General features: G+C 43.1%; 1 protein-coding gene across 1 annotated transcript in view; it reads left to right on the top strand.

Annotated features, from left to right (window-relative positions):
* kiz (kizuna centrosomal protein) overlaps window positions 1-17305 on the top strand; it is a 35337-nt gene that overhangs the window by 13909 nt on the left and 4123 nt on the right. Inside the window, exons 9-12 of the mRNA XM_038967340.1 lie at window positions 2733-2895; window positions 3412-3474; window positions 4776-4856; window positions 5126-5195. Coding sequence (XP_038823268.1) covers window positions 2733-2895; window positions 3412-3474; window positions 4776-4856; window positions 5126-5195 — 377 coding nt within the window. The remainder of the gene's footprint in view (window positions 1-2732; window positions 2896-3411; window positions 3475-4775; window positions 4857-5125; window positions 5196-17305) is intronic.

The raw sequence follows: 17305 nt of genomic DNA on the forward strand, positions 1-17305 counted from the left end.
GTGAAATGTCAGAATATTAGTAGAGCGAATGTTTTATTTCTTTCATCGCATTCCCAGTGGGTCAGAAGTTTACATGCACTCAATTAGTATTTGGTAGCATTGCCTTTAAATTGTTTAACTTGGGTCAAATGTTTTGAGTAGCCTTCCACACGCTTCCCACAATAAGTTGGGTGAATTTTGGCTCATTCCTCCTGACAGAGCTAGTGTAACTGAGTCAGGTTTGTAGGCCTCCTTGCTCGCACATGCTTTTTCAGTTCTGCCCACACATTTTCTATAGGATTGAGGTCAGGGCTTTGTGATGGCCACTCCAATACCTTGACTTTGTTTTCCTTAAGTCATTTTGCCACAACTTTGAAAGTATGCTTGGGGTCATTGTCCATTTGGAAGACCCATTTGCAACCAAGCGTTAACTTCCTGACTGATGTCTTAAGATGTTGCTTCAATATATCCACATAATTTTCCTACCTCATGATGCCATCTATTTTGTGAAGTGCACCAGTCCCTCCTACAGCAAAGCACCCCCACAACAGGATGATGCCACCCCCATGCTTCACGGTTGGGATGGTGTTCTTCGGCTTGCAAGCCTCCCCCTTTTTCCTCCAAACATAACAATGGTCATTATGGTCTATATTTGTTTCATCAGACCAGAGGACATTTCTCCAAAAAATACGATCTTTGTCCCAATGTGCAGTTGCTAACCGTAGTCTGACTTTTGTATGGCGGTTTTGGAGCAGTGGCTTCTTCCTTGCTGAGAGGCCTTTCAGGTTATGTCGATTATAGGACTGGTTTTTACTGAGGATATAGATACTTTTGTATCTGTTTCCTCCAGCATCTTCACAAAGTACTTTGCTGTTGTTCTGGGATTGATTTGCACTTTTCACACCAAAGTACATTCATCTCTAAGAGACAGAACGCGTCTCCTTCCTGAGCGGTATGACGGCTGCGTGGTCCCATGGTGTTTATACTTGTGTACTTTTGTTTGTACAGATGAACGTGGTACCTTCAGGCGTTTGGAAATTGCTCCCAAGGATGAACCAGACTTGTGGAGGTCTACAATTTGTTTTTCTGAGGTCTTGGCTGATTTCTTTTGATTTTCCCATGATGTCAAGCAAAGAGGCACTGAGTTTGAAGGTAGGCCTTGAAATACATCCATAGGTACACCTCCAATTGACTCAAATGATGTCAATTAGCCTATCAGAAGCTTCTAAAGCCATGACATCATTTTCTGGAATTTTCGAAGCTGTTTAAAGGCACAGTCAACTTACTATATGTAAACTTCTGACCCACTGGAATTGTGATACAGTGAAATAATCTGTCTGTAAACAAGTGTTGGACAAATTACTTGTGTCATGCACAAAGTAGATGTCCTAACCGACTTGCCAAAACTATAGTTTGTTAACAAGAAATTTGTGGAGTGGTTGAAACACTTACGTTGGAGTCATTAAAACTAGTTTATGTAAACTTCTGACTGTAACTGTATCACAAATCAATGAGTAGGTCTGTACAGAATATCTTAACATTTGATTGAGTAGGGAATATTTGTTTATTTCTTTGTTCTTTTTTGAAACTGGACACAAATAAGATTGAATATAAATCAATCTCCTGAAAAGGCTGCTAGCATTTTAGCTCTGGTTCTTGCGAGGCTGTAGAGGCTCTTAAAAATATGAACTGACAAAGAGAAGAGAGGTTCCGCAATCCTGATCACCATGTCCAAGCGCATCAGGAAGAGCCTGAGGGTAAACCCCTCTCTCTCTCTCTCTCTCTCGCCCCTTCTCTCTCTCTTGCCCCCTCTCACAAACCCACACAACAGCTTATTCTCCTTCATTCTCACACACGAGCCCAAACAGAATTTCCATTCACGTCTTGCCACACAGCCTTCACCACTCTGTGACCAACGGGAGCATGCATCTCGCATGCACACTCAGAGACCCTTTGAATATTGAAGGGCCAACCGTTGCATTCATTGATATTTCAATTGCAGTGGTTTGTAAGAGCGCTCTCCACTACGTGGTGCATTTTGAATATATTTAAAAAGAGAAATATCACGAGGAGGGATCAGGACATTTTGGATTGTGAGTGTTGAGTAGGAAGAAAAGATCAGATTGGGTGTTTGTTCTCCTCTCAGGATATGAAAGACTGTACACGCTATCAGTCTCCCGATGACCTGCCGATCACAACTAATATTGTACAGGTTTGTCTGTTTCTAAATCCTCCTGATCTTCCCCTTCATATTAACGCTCATTAAAAGTTGTGAACAGCCGTCTGAGCCGAGAGGCAGGCTTTGAAGACGAGAGGGCCTATCGCTCAGATGATGATGATGATGGCTGGTTTGATACGGTGAATGGAATCACCGTGTCCATCTCCCTCCTCCTCCTCCTCACATGGAGCAGCTCTTCTTAATTGTGTGTGTCCTCTTCTCCCGGGAGATAAATTGAGAGGAAGGAAGAGAGCAGTTTGTCTCAATCCTCTCCGCCAAGTGGAGATAACTTAACGCATTTCACGTTAACGCGAGGATGATTGCGTTCTTTAGGCACTTGTCTAATCTCATGGATGAGAGGTGTGTGTGTGTGTGTGTGTGTGTGTGTGTGTGTGTGTGTGTGTGTGTGTGTGTGAGAGCGCGAGTAGAAAGAGAGGGAGAGGATAATCTCTTTTGCTTAAACCAGAGAGAATTTCTAGTTATTTTCACAATGTGGGAGCAGTTAGAATGTGGTTTTAATTTGCCATGGTTGCAGGCCAAAGTGCTGCTGAGGACACTTCTGTCCCGGTCCAGTGAGGAGTGCCCTTCGGTGGAGAGTGAGTCTTCATCCTGTGGCCTTCCCTCGTTCCTCAACGACAGCGTTGCGGAGGTCCAACCAGCCAGACCTTCTCAGGAGCACCGCGCCTCAGGGATGCAAGGTCATTATCCCTCTCTCACCATTTCTGTCTGGCCAGTTGGTAGCTAATGTGCTACTCCTTTGTAGTGATGCATCACTCTCCGGTTATGATAATGAACTGTATAACCAGCCTCAAGATTAAAACTAACAAGGGAAGTTGTGATTATGACCCTGTCCAATGATGCGAATGTTTTTAGACTATAATTCTTTCAATCAGAAGTAATTTGCACATACTGCAACTTAAGTTTACACAACATTTCAAACTGAGAAAAGTCAGTAATTGCCCAGTGAGACAGAGAGGTTGGGATGTGAGCGTTTGTAGAATGGTGCCATTTCTGTTAAGTATGAGCAATCGCTGCACTGAAAGGAAACTTCCCCCATATGACAAAGAATCACAACACTTTCACCATAGGCCTCTTTCTGAATCCCTGGCAGCCTCAGTCTTCATAGGGCCTTCTATTCAGACAAAGGGAAACCCAGAGTCCCAGCCTAGCCTCCCCCTGTCTCTGAGCTCTGTGTGGGCCTCCCTTTCTTACAGGACTACAAAGTGGTGAAGAGGACAGCCAAGACGAGAGCCCCGTGGAAAGTATTCCTATTAAAGGTAAAAAGGCAGTACCGAGCCCTGCATTCAGAGTTCTTGTGTGCCGTTTGTTTTCCTCCCACAGCAGCCGATAATGGGCTCTTTTTAAATGGATGGCTGTGGTAGGATGATCAAGGTGAATCTGGGGTCAAAGTCCCACCTGAAGAGCTGTGCAGTTCCTCTAATTATATTGGAGAAACAGTGCGTGTTTTCAGCCGGCCAGAGCAGAGGCGAGGCCAAATTGATAATTTGCGCCCCGCATAATGCAGCTGTTTAATTGTCAGGACACCGGGGTGTAGCCAAAGATCTGTCATTGGTTCTCATTATCTTATAAACAATGCTGTGCAGCAGCAGACTTGAAAAGACGGGATCTGAAAGCGGCCTGTGTACTAATCCACAGCCAGAATCTCAGAAATTTTAAATGATTTCTTATTACACTAGGTTATGGGATTTCCTACTGGGTGTTTCATGTATGGAACACCCCCAAGGAAGCAGGACCACAGAACTAGTCCAGTTTCAACTCTCAACTAATTAAAAGCAAAATATTGTTTTGAAAAGAAACATTTCCAGTCCAGTTTCATGGCTGGAGGCACTGCTGGGCAACCAAAGGTAATGAGTTAATATAGTGTGGCTGTACATGCTCAAAGTGACATGCACTTGTTAGTCCGAGCAAACGATTTGACAGACAACTACAATGGACAGATACTTAGATATATTTGGCATACAAATGTTCCATTGTTTCATCATTTCTGGAAGGCCAAACATACATTTGTTGTCCACAGAGTTCAAAGGATTCTTGCCTATGGATAGCACGCTTGGATGCGTAAACTCGACCCCTGGCCTGAACTTGGATTAAAACGACCATATATAACGCTTTTATGTTTCGATTTACCGTAGTGTGTTAGTGTCATCAACTTGAGACAATTGGCCATTTATGACATACAGCTAGCTGCTCTATAGATTGTAAAGCCTGTGTAGTTCTCAAATATCAGACCTAATCCACTGTATATGGAAGTAGTTAGTGTTTTATTGAAAGAAAATCTCTCTCTTCCGAGTTGGGGTGCCTGCCAACCTGATGCAAAGATAAGGTGGAGGGTGGTTATGGTGTCGTGGAAACTGTTACTCCCCTTGGCGTGTGTATGCACACTGCTTAAATACACAGCTTAGTCGGCCCTGCGCTGTGTTTTGACCCACTGTTCATCAGAAGGCCCAAAGAGCCAGCCATCGGAGCGTGTTGTCTCATCAAACACACAGCATCTGAAAGTTGGAAACCTGGGCCTTGAGTCAATATTTAACTCCGACATTTTGTGTTTTTGGAACAGAGACAAAAGCATATCAGCTGCTTAAACAGTCTGCCACGCAGGCGAGGCAGCAGAGCTCTGGAGACGAGGAGGATCTGTCAGGTAAGGGGAAACAGCGCCTGCACCACCCCATCCCTCCAGTGAGCCACCGTGGCCTAATCATCAGTCAACACTGACCATATGTCTCACTGTTCTATAAAGAATTGGCACAAGTGTTGTATACAGAATACCACCATGTGTACAGGTTTTATTTTGTCAGTCTTCTGTGCTTTTCCTCTCCGTCTATTTACCTACATGTCAATACACAACATAGATTATCGTGTAATTAGATGCACGTCAAAATGTTTGATCTGTCTTGTTTGCTCTTTAAGGAATAAATGATGGCCATGAAGAGAATACTGTGAGGGTTGAGCGCTCCTCTCATCAAGACCCTTACCCTTGGTAAGGACATTGTTCTTCTTCACTCCCTTTATGGAAATAGGCCACCAGACACCAAAGTGAATGATGTACATCTGCATGTAGCGCTCATAATTCCCTGTTAATTTCCATTAGATCAAGGGGGCGCCACCCATTAACTTGTGCATGATAACAAAAGGCCAGACTGTTATCAAGCCTAAAGCCTGCTCTCACTATTCATTGGGTTTTTGTTTTAGGAGGCTAGCTATAAAACCAGACCGTTGCCAACTAAACTAGTTTGGAAAATCCAATCCGACCCCAAATGGTTTGTACTATGTGTACAAACTGTGTTTCAACAAATAGAAAATCAGAAACAACTGTTTTGAAAAGAAGACTTACAAGGAGGAGTTTTAAGATGACACATCCCTTCATTTCCAGAGCTTCCCCACGTCCTGAATTGCATTTAGGCTGCTCAAATCAAAGTGTTGAGTGGTAGGAAAAGAACGTCTGAATAGCTGCATGTTTTTCACACATTTGAATATCAACACGACTTCATCAAAATCTGCAATTGTAGGTCCTCAGAGCGGCTCTTCACCGGGAGCCCATTTGGGAAGGTAATGGCTGGGTAAACGTTATGAGGAATAATCTTCTCTGATTTCATGTGATTACTGGGCACCACGCTGACACAAGGGCCCAAAGTGTGCGTCTCCCTGGCCAGGCCAGCGGGTCTCTCAGTCTACCTATTAGCAGAGGGAAGGGCATAATGGCCCAGTTCTATTGAGGCGCTACTGTCTGCCAGTGCCAGCCCAATGACTATACCTCTTTAATAAACATGAGCCAATTTCAGACTCCAGACCCTCTGATCGCTCTGTCTCCACTGTCATTAAGGAGCATGGGAAGGCGATAAAACGCATGTAAATGTCGAGGAAATGGAGAGAATCACACCACTCTGATTGGCCACTGTGGCCGTGTTGGTCCTGTGCATAAATTATTGAAATGAGACTAATGACTAGTTTTGCATGCTTGACACCTAATCTGGTCAGGGGAGGAGTGATCTGTTGTAGAGCGACAGCTAAGAGCGGTCACCATCGCACCTCTTTCCTGCTCCTCTGTGATTCCCCACCCCCGGATGCTTCCGTTTTAAGCATTCCACTTAACACAGTCACTTCTTGCGCTTTATTGCTTCTACAAGTGGTCTGGAAACCCTGCACTTGAACAGAAGCATAACACTGCAGCATGCTCTGCCATGTCTTTCTCTATCTCAATGTCTCTCCCCATCTCTTTCCCCCTTTCTCTTCCCCTTTCTCTATTCCTCTCTCTCACCCTGTCTTATGTATTTTCCTCTCTTCCCCATCCTTTTTTTAAATGATTTGCTTCATTTTGTCAGTGAGCTGATGAGTGACATCAAACGACTCTGTGGCTGGACTCAAAAAATGGCTTCCTCTCTGTTGTCTTAGACAATAATTATGATTTTCCAGTTAAGCCTAGACTACAGCTGAGGGATTGTAGTTTAAAGCAGAGGCTTTGGTGCAAAAAAATGCATTTATAGGCCTTTGTGTGGCTCCTCATTATGTGTGGGCCCAATTCATTAAGTAATTGGTTTGCAGTTGTTTACATGAGTATTACAGTCCTCTATTCAGGAGCCTTTGAGAGATGCATTGTGAAAATGTTGCATGTTATGAATGCAGAATGAGAGGCGGGGGGGGGCAGTCCTATTGGCCAAACACTACACTCAGCTGAAAAGCAAGAGAAAAGCGGAAAAGCGCTGGGTGCCTCTTTGCATAGCAATGACTCTGCCTTTAATAAGCTTTACAGATTAAATACACGCAGTCGATACAAGATGCAAAGAAATACTCTTAACATTTATATGTGCTCATTTTACTATTATGGCATTGGAGAGAATCAAGGTCTTTCATATTCAGTATTTTTCTCTCTCCTCCACACAGTGTTTTTCAGAGAGTATAGAATGTGCTGTTTATTGTATTATAAGTCACGGCCAAGCAGACTGAGCTGCAACAACAGTTTATTAAGGATTCATCCATTAGAAATCTTTTGCTGCCATTGTGAGTGGTAAAGCAAAATCACTTTGTGGTTGAGTGGGGATGAAAGGAATAATGCAAGGAGTGAGACTTAAAAAGCAGCTGCACTCCATGTAAAGACTACTTGTTCCGCTTTGTCTGGGGGTGCATGCCACTGCTTCCTGTTGTGCAAGATTCATTGTGCTGTTTTTCTTTGTTTTACTGTAGGCATTTCAGATGTTCCATTTCCTTGTTTTTATATTTTCTTCGCTTTTTTTCCCTTTTTTTGTTGTTGTCCTGGCCTTGATCTAAGAAAAGATTCTCACACTGAAAAAGAAAACATAGGTGATCTCTCCCTCTCCAGTAATCAGTGAGTGATGTGTTTGTAATGCCTTCTTCCTGCTTGACAAAAACCTTGACAATTAGTGTGGAGCGTTCCATTGGACAACAGGATGTGCTCAGACATTCGCCCCCCCCCAATCACTCAGACAAAGTGTCATAATCAGAAGTTAGCCCTCTGGAGGAGAGGCAGGAGGAAGCGATGTGTGTGGCATCTCTCACAGAACACTGGGAGGGAGGGAGAGGAAGGGAGAGCGAGAGGAAGGAAAAACCGAGATCAGGCACCAGAAGGTGCCAGGTAGAGAGACCAACGAACATGCAGACAAACTAACAGAGCCTGATTTAGAACACAGCTGACAGAAATGTGTTCAGAGACTTTCGGCAGAGAAATAATATGGTGACAATTTTTTTCCCGTTGTGAATTCATGGCAAAGGCAGACACATGCCCAGTCTAAAAACAAATGCTTGCTCCTACCCCTAGACACTTGATGGTCCTTCATTTGTAGATCTGAAAGCATTGTAATTGTGTAAGCAATATGGGTGTAACTCCATATAGCCCACTGTGAGTTGATTTGGGACTGGGCAAGAGAAACAGACAGCATTGAGGTGATACTGTCAGAGGAGGTCCTCTCCTCCTCCCACAGTCAATCACACCATATCTAACAGTATTCATATAGTGTATACATCTGTCTAATAGGTTAAAGCAGACGTTTTTACGGGTAGCAATTAAGTACCATACTGTGATTGTCTTCAATTAAAATGGTTAAAAAAAGAACTAAAATTAACTTCTTAGCAAATAGCAATTTTTCAAGCAAGAATTATACTAGGGCTGTCTGGGAGTGGTTTGAGTGGGGAGTGGAAAACTGAAAATTTGCTGTTATTGGCAGAGCGGTTTAGCACTCTCATATTTGTTTATCGACTAATTTACCGCATGGGGATGTCACCATGCAAGGCCAAAACTCCCTCCCACAAAAACAGGCTGAATTTCAGGTGGTCTTTTCAAACAGCCCCCCGACCCCACCCTTTTGTCCTCAGAATTGTTCGTAGAGCTCCGAGACAGGATTGTGTCGCGGCACAGATCTGGGGAAGAGTACCAAAACATTTCTGAAGCATTGAAGGTCCCCAAGAACACAGTGGCCTCCATCATTCTTAAATGGAAGATGTTTGGAACCACCAAGACTCTTCCTAGAGCTGGCAGCCCGGCCAAACTGAGCAATCGGGGGAGAAGGGCCTTGGTCAGGGAGGTGACCAAATACCCACTGGTTGCTCTGACAAAGCTCCAGAGTTCCTCTGTGGAGATGAGCGAACCTTCCAAAAGGACAACCATCTCTGCAGCACTCCACCAATCAGGCCTTTATGATAGAGTGGCCAGATGGAAGCCACTTCTCAGTAAAAGGCACATGACAGCCCACTTGGAGTTTGCCTAAAGGCACCTAAAGATTCTCAGACCATGAGAAGCAAGATTCGCTGGTCTGATGAAACCAAGATTGAACTCTTTGGCCTGAATGCGAAGCGTCATATCTAGAGGAAACGTGGCACCATCCCTACGGTGAATCATGGTGATGGCAGCATCATGGTGTGGAGATATTTGTCACTGGCAGGAACTGGGAGACTAGTCAGGATAGAGGGAAAGATGAACCCGAGCAAAGTACAGAGAGATCCTTGATGAAAACCTGCTCCACAGCGCTCAGGACCTCGTGCGAAGGTTCACCTTCCAACAGGACAACGACCCTAAGCACACAGCCATGACAACGCAGGCGTGGCTTCGGGTCAAGTCTCTGAATGTCCTTGAGTGGCCCAGCCAGAGCCCGGACTTGAACCTGATCTCTGGAGAGACTTGAAAATAGCTGTGTAGTGACGCTCCCCATCCAACCTGATAGAGCTTGAGAGGATCTGCAGAGAAGAATGGGAGAAATTTCACAATACAGGTGTGCCAAGCTTGTAGTGTCATACTCAAGAAGACTCGAGGCTTCAATCGCTCCCAAAGGTGCTTCAACAAAGTACTGCGTAAAGGCTCTGAATATTTATATAAATGTGATATTTCAGTTTTTTTAATAAATTTGCAAACATTTCTAAAAACCTGTTTTTGCTTTGTCATTATGGGGTATTGTGTGTAGATTGATGAGAGGGGGGGGGGACTAACCGATTTTTAGAATAAGGCTGTAACGTAACAAAATGTGGAAAAAGTTAAGGGGTCTGAATACTTTCTGATTGCACTCTGAATGGCGCACATGCACAATCCATGTCTTAATTGTTTCAAGGCTTAAAAATCCTTCTTTAACCTGTCTGCTCCCCTTCATCTACGCTGATTTGAAGTGGATTTAACAGCTGACATCAATAAGGGATCATAGACTAACAAGGTGAATCCCGGTCTAAGCTATGTCATGGAAAGAGCATAATATTTTGTATACTCAATGTATATACAACACAGGAAAATCTACTTTTTGACTGCACTGGGCTTTTAATCACACAATGTAAAGTGTTTTCATTTCTATTCATGACAAAAGTAAGTAGAAAATGGAATAAGAAAATGTGTCACATTCCAATAAGTAAGTTGTCTAACTTAGGTAGTTAAAACAATTTGTACACTGAACAAACATATAATGCTACATGTAAAGTATTTGTCCCATGTTTCATGCGCTGAAATAAAATATCCCAGAAATGTTCCATATGCACAAAAAATGTATTTCTCTCAAATGTTTTGCACAAATTTGTTTACATCCCTGTTATTGTGCATTTCTCATTTGCCAAGATATTCCATCCACCTGACAGGTGTGGCATATCAAGAAGCTGATTAATCATTACACAGGTGCAACATGTGCTGGGGACAATAAAAGGCCAATCAGTTTTGTCACATAACACAATGCCACAGATGTCTCAAGTTTTGAAAGCGTGTGCAATTGGGGTGCTGACTGCAGGAATGTCCACCAGAGCTGTTGCCAGAGAATTGGATGTTCATTTCTCTACCATAAGCGTTGTTTTAGAGAATTTTGCTTAATGTCCAACTGGCCTCACAACCGCAGACCACGTGTAACCATGCCAGCCCAGGACCTCCACATTGAATTTCTTCAGCTGTGGGATCATCTGAGGGGAGTGCTGCCTGTAATAAAGCCATTTAGTGTGGAAAAACTCATTTTGATTGCCTGGGCTTGGCTCCACAGTGGGTGGGCCTATGCCCTCCCAGGCTCACCCATGGCTGTGCCCTTGCCCAGTCATGTGAAATCCATAGATTAGGGCCAAATGGCGCCGGAGAAGAAGGCTGACATTTTTACGTGTTTTTTTTGTTTGTTTGCGTTGTTTGTAACTTTTTTATTTTCTAACATATTTTGTACATAATGTTGCTGCTACCGTCTCTTATGACCGAAAATAACTTCTGGACATCAGGACTGTGATTAACTCACCACGAACTGGCAGAATCCTTTTGTTACTTTAACTAGTCCGACGAGCCCGAGGTGAATGACGTACTGCTTTCCCGGGAACAGGCCCAGATCCCCGTCATTTGTGTGAAGAGAAGGCGGAGAAAAAAGGTCAGGAGGGAATTCGAAGGCAATCGAATAAACCCCCAACGTGCAATCTTTGGAAAATAAAATCGATGACCTACGCGGAAGATTGACCTACCAACGGGATATTCAAAACTGTAATATCTTATGCTTCACGGAGTCGTGGCTGACCGACAACATTATCAACATACAGCTGGCTGGATATACGCTGTATCGGCAGGATAGAACGGCGGCTTCTGATAAGATAAGGGGTGGCGGACTATGTGTTTTTGTAAATAACAGCTGGTGCACTATATCTAAGGAAGTCTCAAGGTTTTTCTCCTAGTGGCTGTGGACTTTAATGCAGGGAATCTTAAATCGGTCTTACCACATTTCTATCAGCATGTTAAATGTGCAACCAGAGGGAAAAGAACTCTGGACCACCTTTACTCCACACATAGAGACGCATACAAAGCTCTCCCTCGCCCTCCATTTGGCAAATCTGACCATAATTCTATTCTCCTGATTCCTGCTTACAAGCAAAAATTAAAGCAGGAAGCACCAGTGACTAGATCAATAAAAAGTGGTCAGATGAAGCAGATGCTAAGCTACAGGACTGTTTTGCTAGCACAGACTGGAATATATTCCTGGATTCCTCCGATGGTATTGAGGAGTACACCACATCAGTCATTGGTTTCATCAATAAGTGCATCGATGACTTCATCCAAACAGTGACCGTGCGTACATTCCCCAACCAGAACCCATGAATTACAAGCAACATCCGCACTGAGCTAAAGGCTAGAGCTGCCGCTTTCAAGGAGTGGGACTCTAACCCGGAAGCTTATAAGAAATCTTGCTATGCCCTTCGACAAACCATCAAACAGGCAAAATGTCAATACAGGACTAAGATTGAATCGTACTCCACCGGTTTTGACGCACGTCAGGTGTGGCAGGACCTACAAACCATTACGAACTACAAAGGGAAGCACAGCCGAGAGCTGCTTAATGACACGAGTCTACCAGACGAGCTAAACTACTTCTATGCTTGCTTCGAGGCAAATAACACTAAAACATGCATGCAAGCACCAGCTGTTCCGGAAGACTGTGTGATCATGCTCTCCACTGACGATGTGAGTAAGACCTTTTTAAACAGGTCAACATTCACAAGGCCGCAGGGCCAGACGGATTACCATAACGTGTACTGGAGCATGCGCTGACCAACCAACATTTTCAACCTCTCCCTGTCCGGGTCTAATACCAACATGTTTTAAGCAGACCACCATAGTCCCTGTGCCCAAGGACACTAAGGTAACCTGCCTAAACGACTACCGACCCGTAGCACTCACGTCTGTAGCGATGAAGTGCTTTGAAAGGCTGGTCATGGCTTACATCAACACCAGCATCCCAGAAACCCTAGACCCACTCCAATTTGCATACCGCCCCAACAGATCCACAGATGATGCGATCTCCATTGCACTTCACACTGCCCTTTCCCACATGGACAAAAGGAACACCTATGTGAGAATGCTATACATTGACTACAGCTCAGCGTTCAATACCATAGTGCCTTCAAAGCTCATCAATAAGCTAAGGACCCTGGGACTAAACACCTACCTCTGCAACTGGATCCTGGACTTCCTGACGGGCCACCCCCGGGTGGTAAGGGTAGGTAACAACACATCCGCCACGCTGATCCTCAACACAGGGGCCCCTCAGGGGTGCGTGCTCAGTCCCCTCCTGTACTCCCTGTTCACTTATGAATGCACGGCCAGGCACGACTCCAACACCATGAAGTTTGCCGATGACACAACAGTGGTAGGCCTGATCACCGACAACGACGAGACAGCCTATAGGGAGGAGGTCAGAGACCTGACCGTGTGGTGCCAGGACAACAACCTCTCCCTCAACGTGATCAAGACAAAGGACATGATTGTGGACTACAGGAAAAAGAGGACCGAGCACGCCCACATTCTCATCGACAGGGCTGTAGTGGAGCAGGTTGAGAGCTTCAAGTTCCTTGGTGTCCACATCACCAACAAACTACCATGGTCCATGCACACCAAGACAGTCGTGAAGAGGCCACGACAAAACCTATTCCCCCTCAGGAGACTGAAAAGATTTGGCATGGGTCCTCAGATCTTCAAAAGGTTCTACACCTGCACCACCGAGAGCATCCTGACTGGTTGCATCACTGCCTGGTATGGCAACTGCTCGGCCTCCGACCGCAAGGCACTACAGAGGGTATTGCGTACGGCCCAGTACATCAAGGGGCAAAGCTTCCTGTCATCCAGGACCTCTATACAGGCGGTGCCAGAGGAAGGCCCTAAAAATTGTCAAAGACTCCAACCAACCAAGTCATAGACTGTTCTCTCTGCTACTGCACGGCAAGTGGTACCGGAGCGCCAAGTCTAGGTCCAAGAGGCTTCTAAACAGCTTCTACCCCAAGCCATGAAACTCCCGAACATCTAATCAAATGGCTACCCAGACTATTTGCACCCCCCCCCCCCCCCCCCCCCCCCTTACACTGCTGCTACTCTCTGTTATCATCTATGCATAGTCACTTTAATAACTCTACCTTCATGTACATATTACCTCGACTAACTGGTACCCCCGCACATTGACTCTGTACTGGTACCCCCCTGTATATAGTCTCGCTATTGTTGTTTTACTGCTGCTCATTAATTACATGTTACTTTTATCTCTTATTAGTTTTTTATTTCTTTTTTAACTGCATTGTTGGTTAGGGGCTCGTAAGTAAGGTCTACACCTGTTGTATTCGGCGCATGTGACTAATACAATTTGAAATTAATTTTATTCAAATTGACCTATTTTTTTTTTATTTATTTTTTTTTTTTTTTATATATAATCTTTGACATTTTTGCACGTTGTATTTTATATTTGTGTTCAGTATATCATTGATTGTAAACTTGTGACTAATTTCACTGGTCTAGAATTTAATTGAATAAAAATATTCCATTTTATTCCTGTCAGTCATTATGTTCTGTTCTATCAAGCAGCTGTGATTCCAATGAAGGAGCCACCTACTATCAATGAATGTACCCGAGTGTGAATCTGTGGCACTATTTCCAGCGCTGCAGTTTTCCTTTATGGCCAGCAGAGAGCACTCACACATTAGAGAGCACAGAGTGGAATCGGTGAATCCCCTGAGTGCTCCATCCTACTATAATCCTCTGCTTTTTTCAACATCTAAACAATTTAACTGTGGGTCATAGCTGGGAAGGGAGTAGGAGTTGATGGGAGTGATGGGGTGATGGGTCTCCCTCTTTTTTCCCTTTACCTTTAGACAAACGCTGTGCTAGAGTGCCTGTGCTATTAGCATTTCTGTGTGGGTGTTAGGAGCTTAAAAAAGACAGGGTAAATAGAGGCAGCATTCTCTACCAGGCTGTGCTGACAGTATATGAAATGCCAGGTAAGCATTATTTTTCCAGACAGAATCCACCACCCTCTATAGCTTTTCCATTATGGAAGCACATCATCAAATTACCTTCATTCCAATGAACTCATTACAAAAACATTCACAATCATTATATAGTGCAGTTTGAAAGGATAGCATATGAGAAGCGAAGGAGGTAGTCATAGGCCTAGGTCTCCTTTACTTAGACGCTAGCAATAAGTATGTCTAATTGGGGGAAAATAAAGTCTGCTTTTTGAAATGCAGTAGGATAATATGAATTTGTAATTGTGGAATTGTTTTATACGGGCTATGACATGATTGGTTATATTGATATTTCCTTTCTTGGTATCATTTGTACAAAATGTATCATAACATTTCTTAATTCTGCAAGGCCTATAACCTAATGATAGACAATAATCAAATGTTAGGGAAAAAAGCATGAAGTTGTGAATGAAAGATGCCAGTCCTCCTGCTCACAAACCTTATTGTAATGTAGATATAACATAAGGTAAACAGTAATATGTAACAATCACAAAAACCAGGAAGGAGACTACAAAAAGGAGGCATTTCAATGGTAGCTATAATTTGCAGCATTTTTCAAATTACGTTCACCTCTGTCTACCAGAGTGCAAAACAGTGGCCAGCCCGGTCTGTCTTACATATTCAGATCATTGCCTCAATTAAGGGAAACTCAGCACAATATGAACTGGCATAAATGTTTATGGAAATGTAATATTAGATTGAAGGGGTCATTGGCGTACTGGGCTCTCTATGGTAATGGCCCAGTCTTGAAAATCAGTCCGGTCCCTGTCTGAAGTGGAGCAGCTGACGGATCATTCCCATGCTGCCTGCGGAAGTTATAAAAGAATAGTCCAATTTATTCCCCGGAAACATGTATTTATTACCGTCATTACAGTGGCGGGGAGAAGAAGTAACATGTTGCTGTAAATGGCTTGAGATTTAAAAAAGGAATGTGAATATATAAATATACATACATACATATATTGATTATGTCTGCGTTTTCATATGTAATAGCCTAGGATGCAATGCCGTAACAGCTGATGTATAATTTTGTAAAATACGTCCCTATCCAAAATAAGAGGGACTGTGTTTGACAAGCTATGTTAGTGTAGCAGCTGGCTAAATGGGAAGTAGCAGACCAGACTTCCTTGTCTTTTATTTTTTTATTTAACTAGGCAAGTTAGTTAAGAACAAATTCTTATTTACAATGACGGCCTACCAAAAGGCAAAAGGCCTCCTGCAGGGACGAGGGCTGGTATTAAAATAAAAATATAGGACAAAACACACGTCACGACGAGACACTCTTTGCTGTTCCACATTCACTTCTATTGCTAATTTTCTGAAAAGTACAGACCGTTTTTAAAAACATTTAATTTGAAGCTCACCTTGCACTAAGACTTCATGAATGCTCTTATGGAAAAACTGTAGTCAGGACTACAAGGTTGCACTTCCCAACATTATGACTTGACCATGTAACTATTGATGTGTGTGTGTGTGCTTTTTGTGTAATTACAGATTTATCTGTCTGGTATTCCCTAAATCAAACAATCTCTCAATGAAAAGCAAAGAATGTTACAGGAGTGTCTGACACTTAATCTAAACTTGTGGATGTTGACATTCTCGTAAGAATTGCTCCTACTTAAAGGAGACTTGAACATGACATAAAAAATACAGATTTTTATGCTGGGTATAATGGCTGCTAAGAAGACAATCTTACAAAGTGATTTTGAACATGGAATGAAGTCTAAAATGTGTTCATATGTCCACTGCAAGGTTGCAAACAGCTTCCTCTGTAACTTTGACAAATTGGATCAGGGCTGTGAGTCAAATTTTATAGCTGAGGTATTTTCGTATTTTGTAGGTAAGTACAATTCGTTAAAGTTGACTTACAGTGCCTTCAGAAAGTATTACTTATTGTCCTGCTAAAAGGTGAATTGATCTCCCAGTGTCTGTTGGAAAGCAGACTGAACCATGTTTTCCTCTAGGATTTTGCCTGTGCTTAGCTCCATTCCGCTTATTTTTTCATCCTGAAAAACTCCCCAGTCCTTAACGATTATAAGCATACCCATAACATGATGCAGCCACCACTAAGCTTGAAAATATGGAGAGTGGTACTCGGTAATGTGTTGTATTGGATTTTCCCCAAGTTAATTGCTTTGCCACATTTCTTGCAGTATTACTTTAGTGCCTTGTTGCAAACAGGATGCATGTTTTGGAATATTTTTATTCAGTAAATGCTTCTTTTTCATTATGTCCATTAGGTTAGTATTGTGGAGTAACTACAGTGGGGAGAACAAGTATTTGATACACTGCCGATTTTGCAGGTTTTCCTACTTACAAAGCATGTAGAGGTCTGTAATTTTTATCATAGGTACACTTCAACTGTGAGAGACGGAATCTAAAACAAAAATCCAGAAAATCACATTGTATGATTTTTAAGTAATTAATTTGCTTTTTATTGCCTCTTTGCTTGACATCATGGGAAAATCAAAAGAAATCAGCCAAGACCTCAGAAAAATAATTTGTAGACCTCCACAAGTCTGGTTCATCCTTGGGAGCAATTTCCAAACGCCTGAAGGTACCATGTTCATCTGTACAAACAATAGTATGCAAGTATAAATACCATGGGACCACGTAGCCATCATACCACTCAGGAAGGAGACGCGTTCTGTCTCCTAGAGATGAACGTACTTTGGTGCGAAAAGTGCAAATCAATCCCAGAACAACAGCAACCCTGTGAAGATGCTGGAGGAAACAGGTACAAAAGTATCTATATCCACAGTAAAACAAGTCCTATATCGATATAACCTGAAAGGCCGCTCAGCAAGGAAGAAGCCACTGCTCCAAAACCGCCATAAAAAAGCCTGACTACGGTTAGCAAAT

This window comes from Salvelinus namaycush, chromosome 28 (genome assembly GCF_016432855.1).
Source record: "Salvelinus namaycush isolate Seneca chromosome 28, SaNama_1.0, whole genome shotgun sequence".
In the NCBI taxonomy this organism is placed as follows: domain Eukaryota; kingdom Metazoa; phylum Chordata; class Actinopteri; order Salmoniformes; family Salmonidae; genus Salvelinus; species Salvelinus namaycush.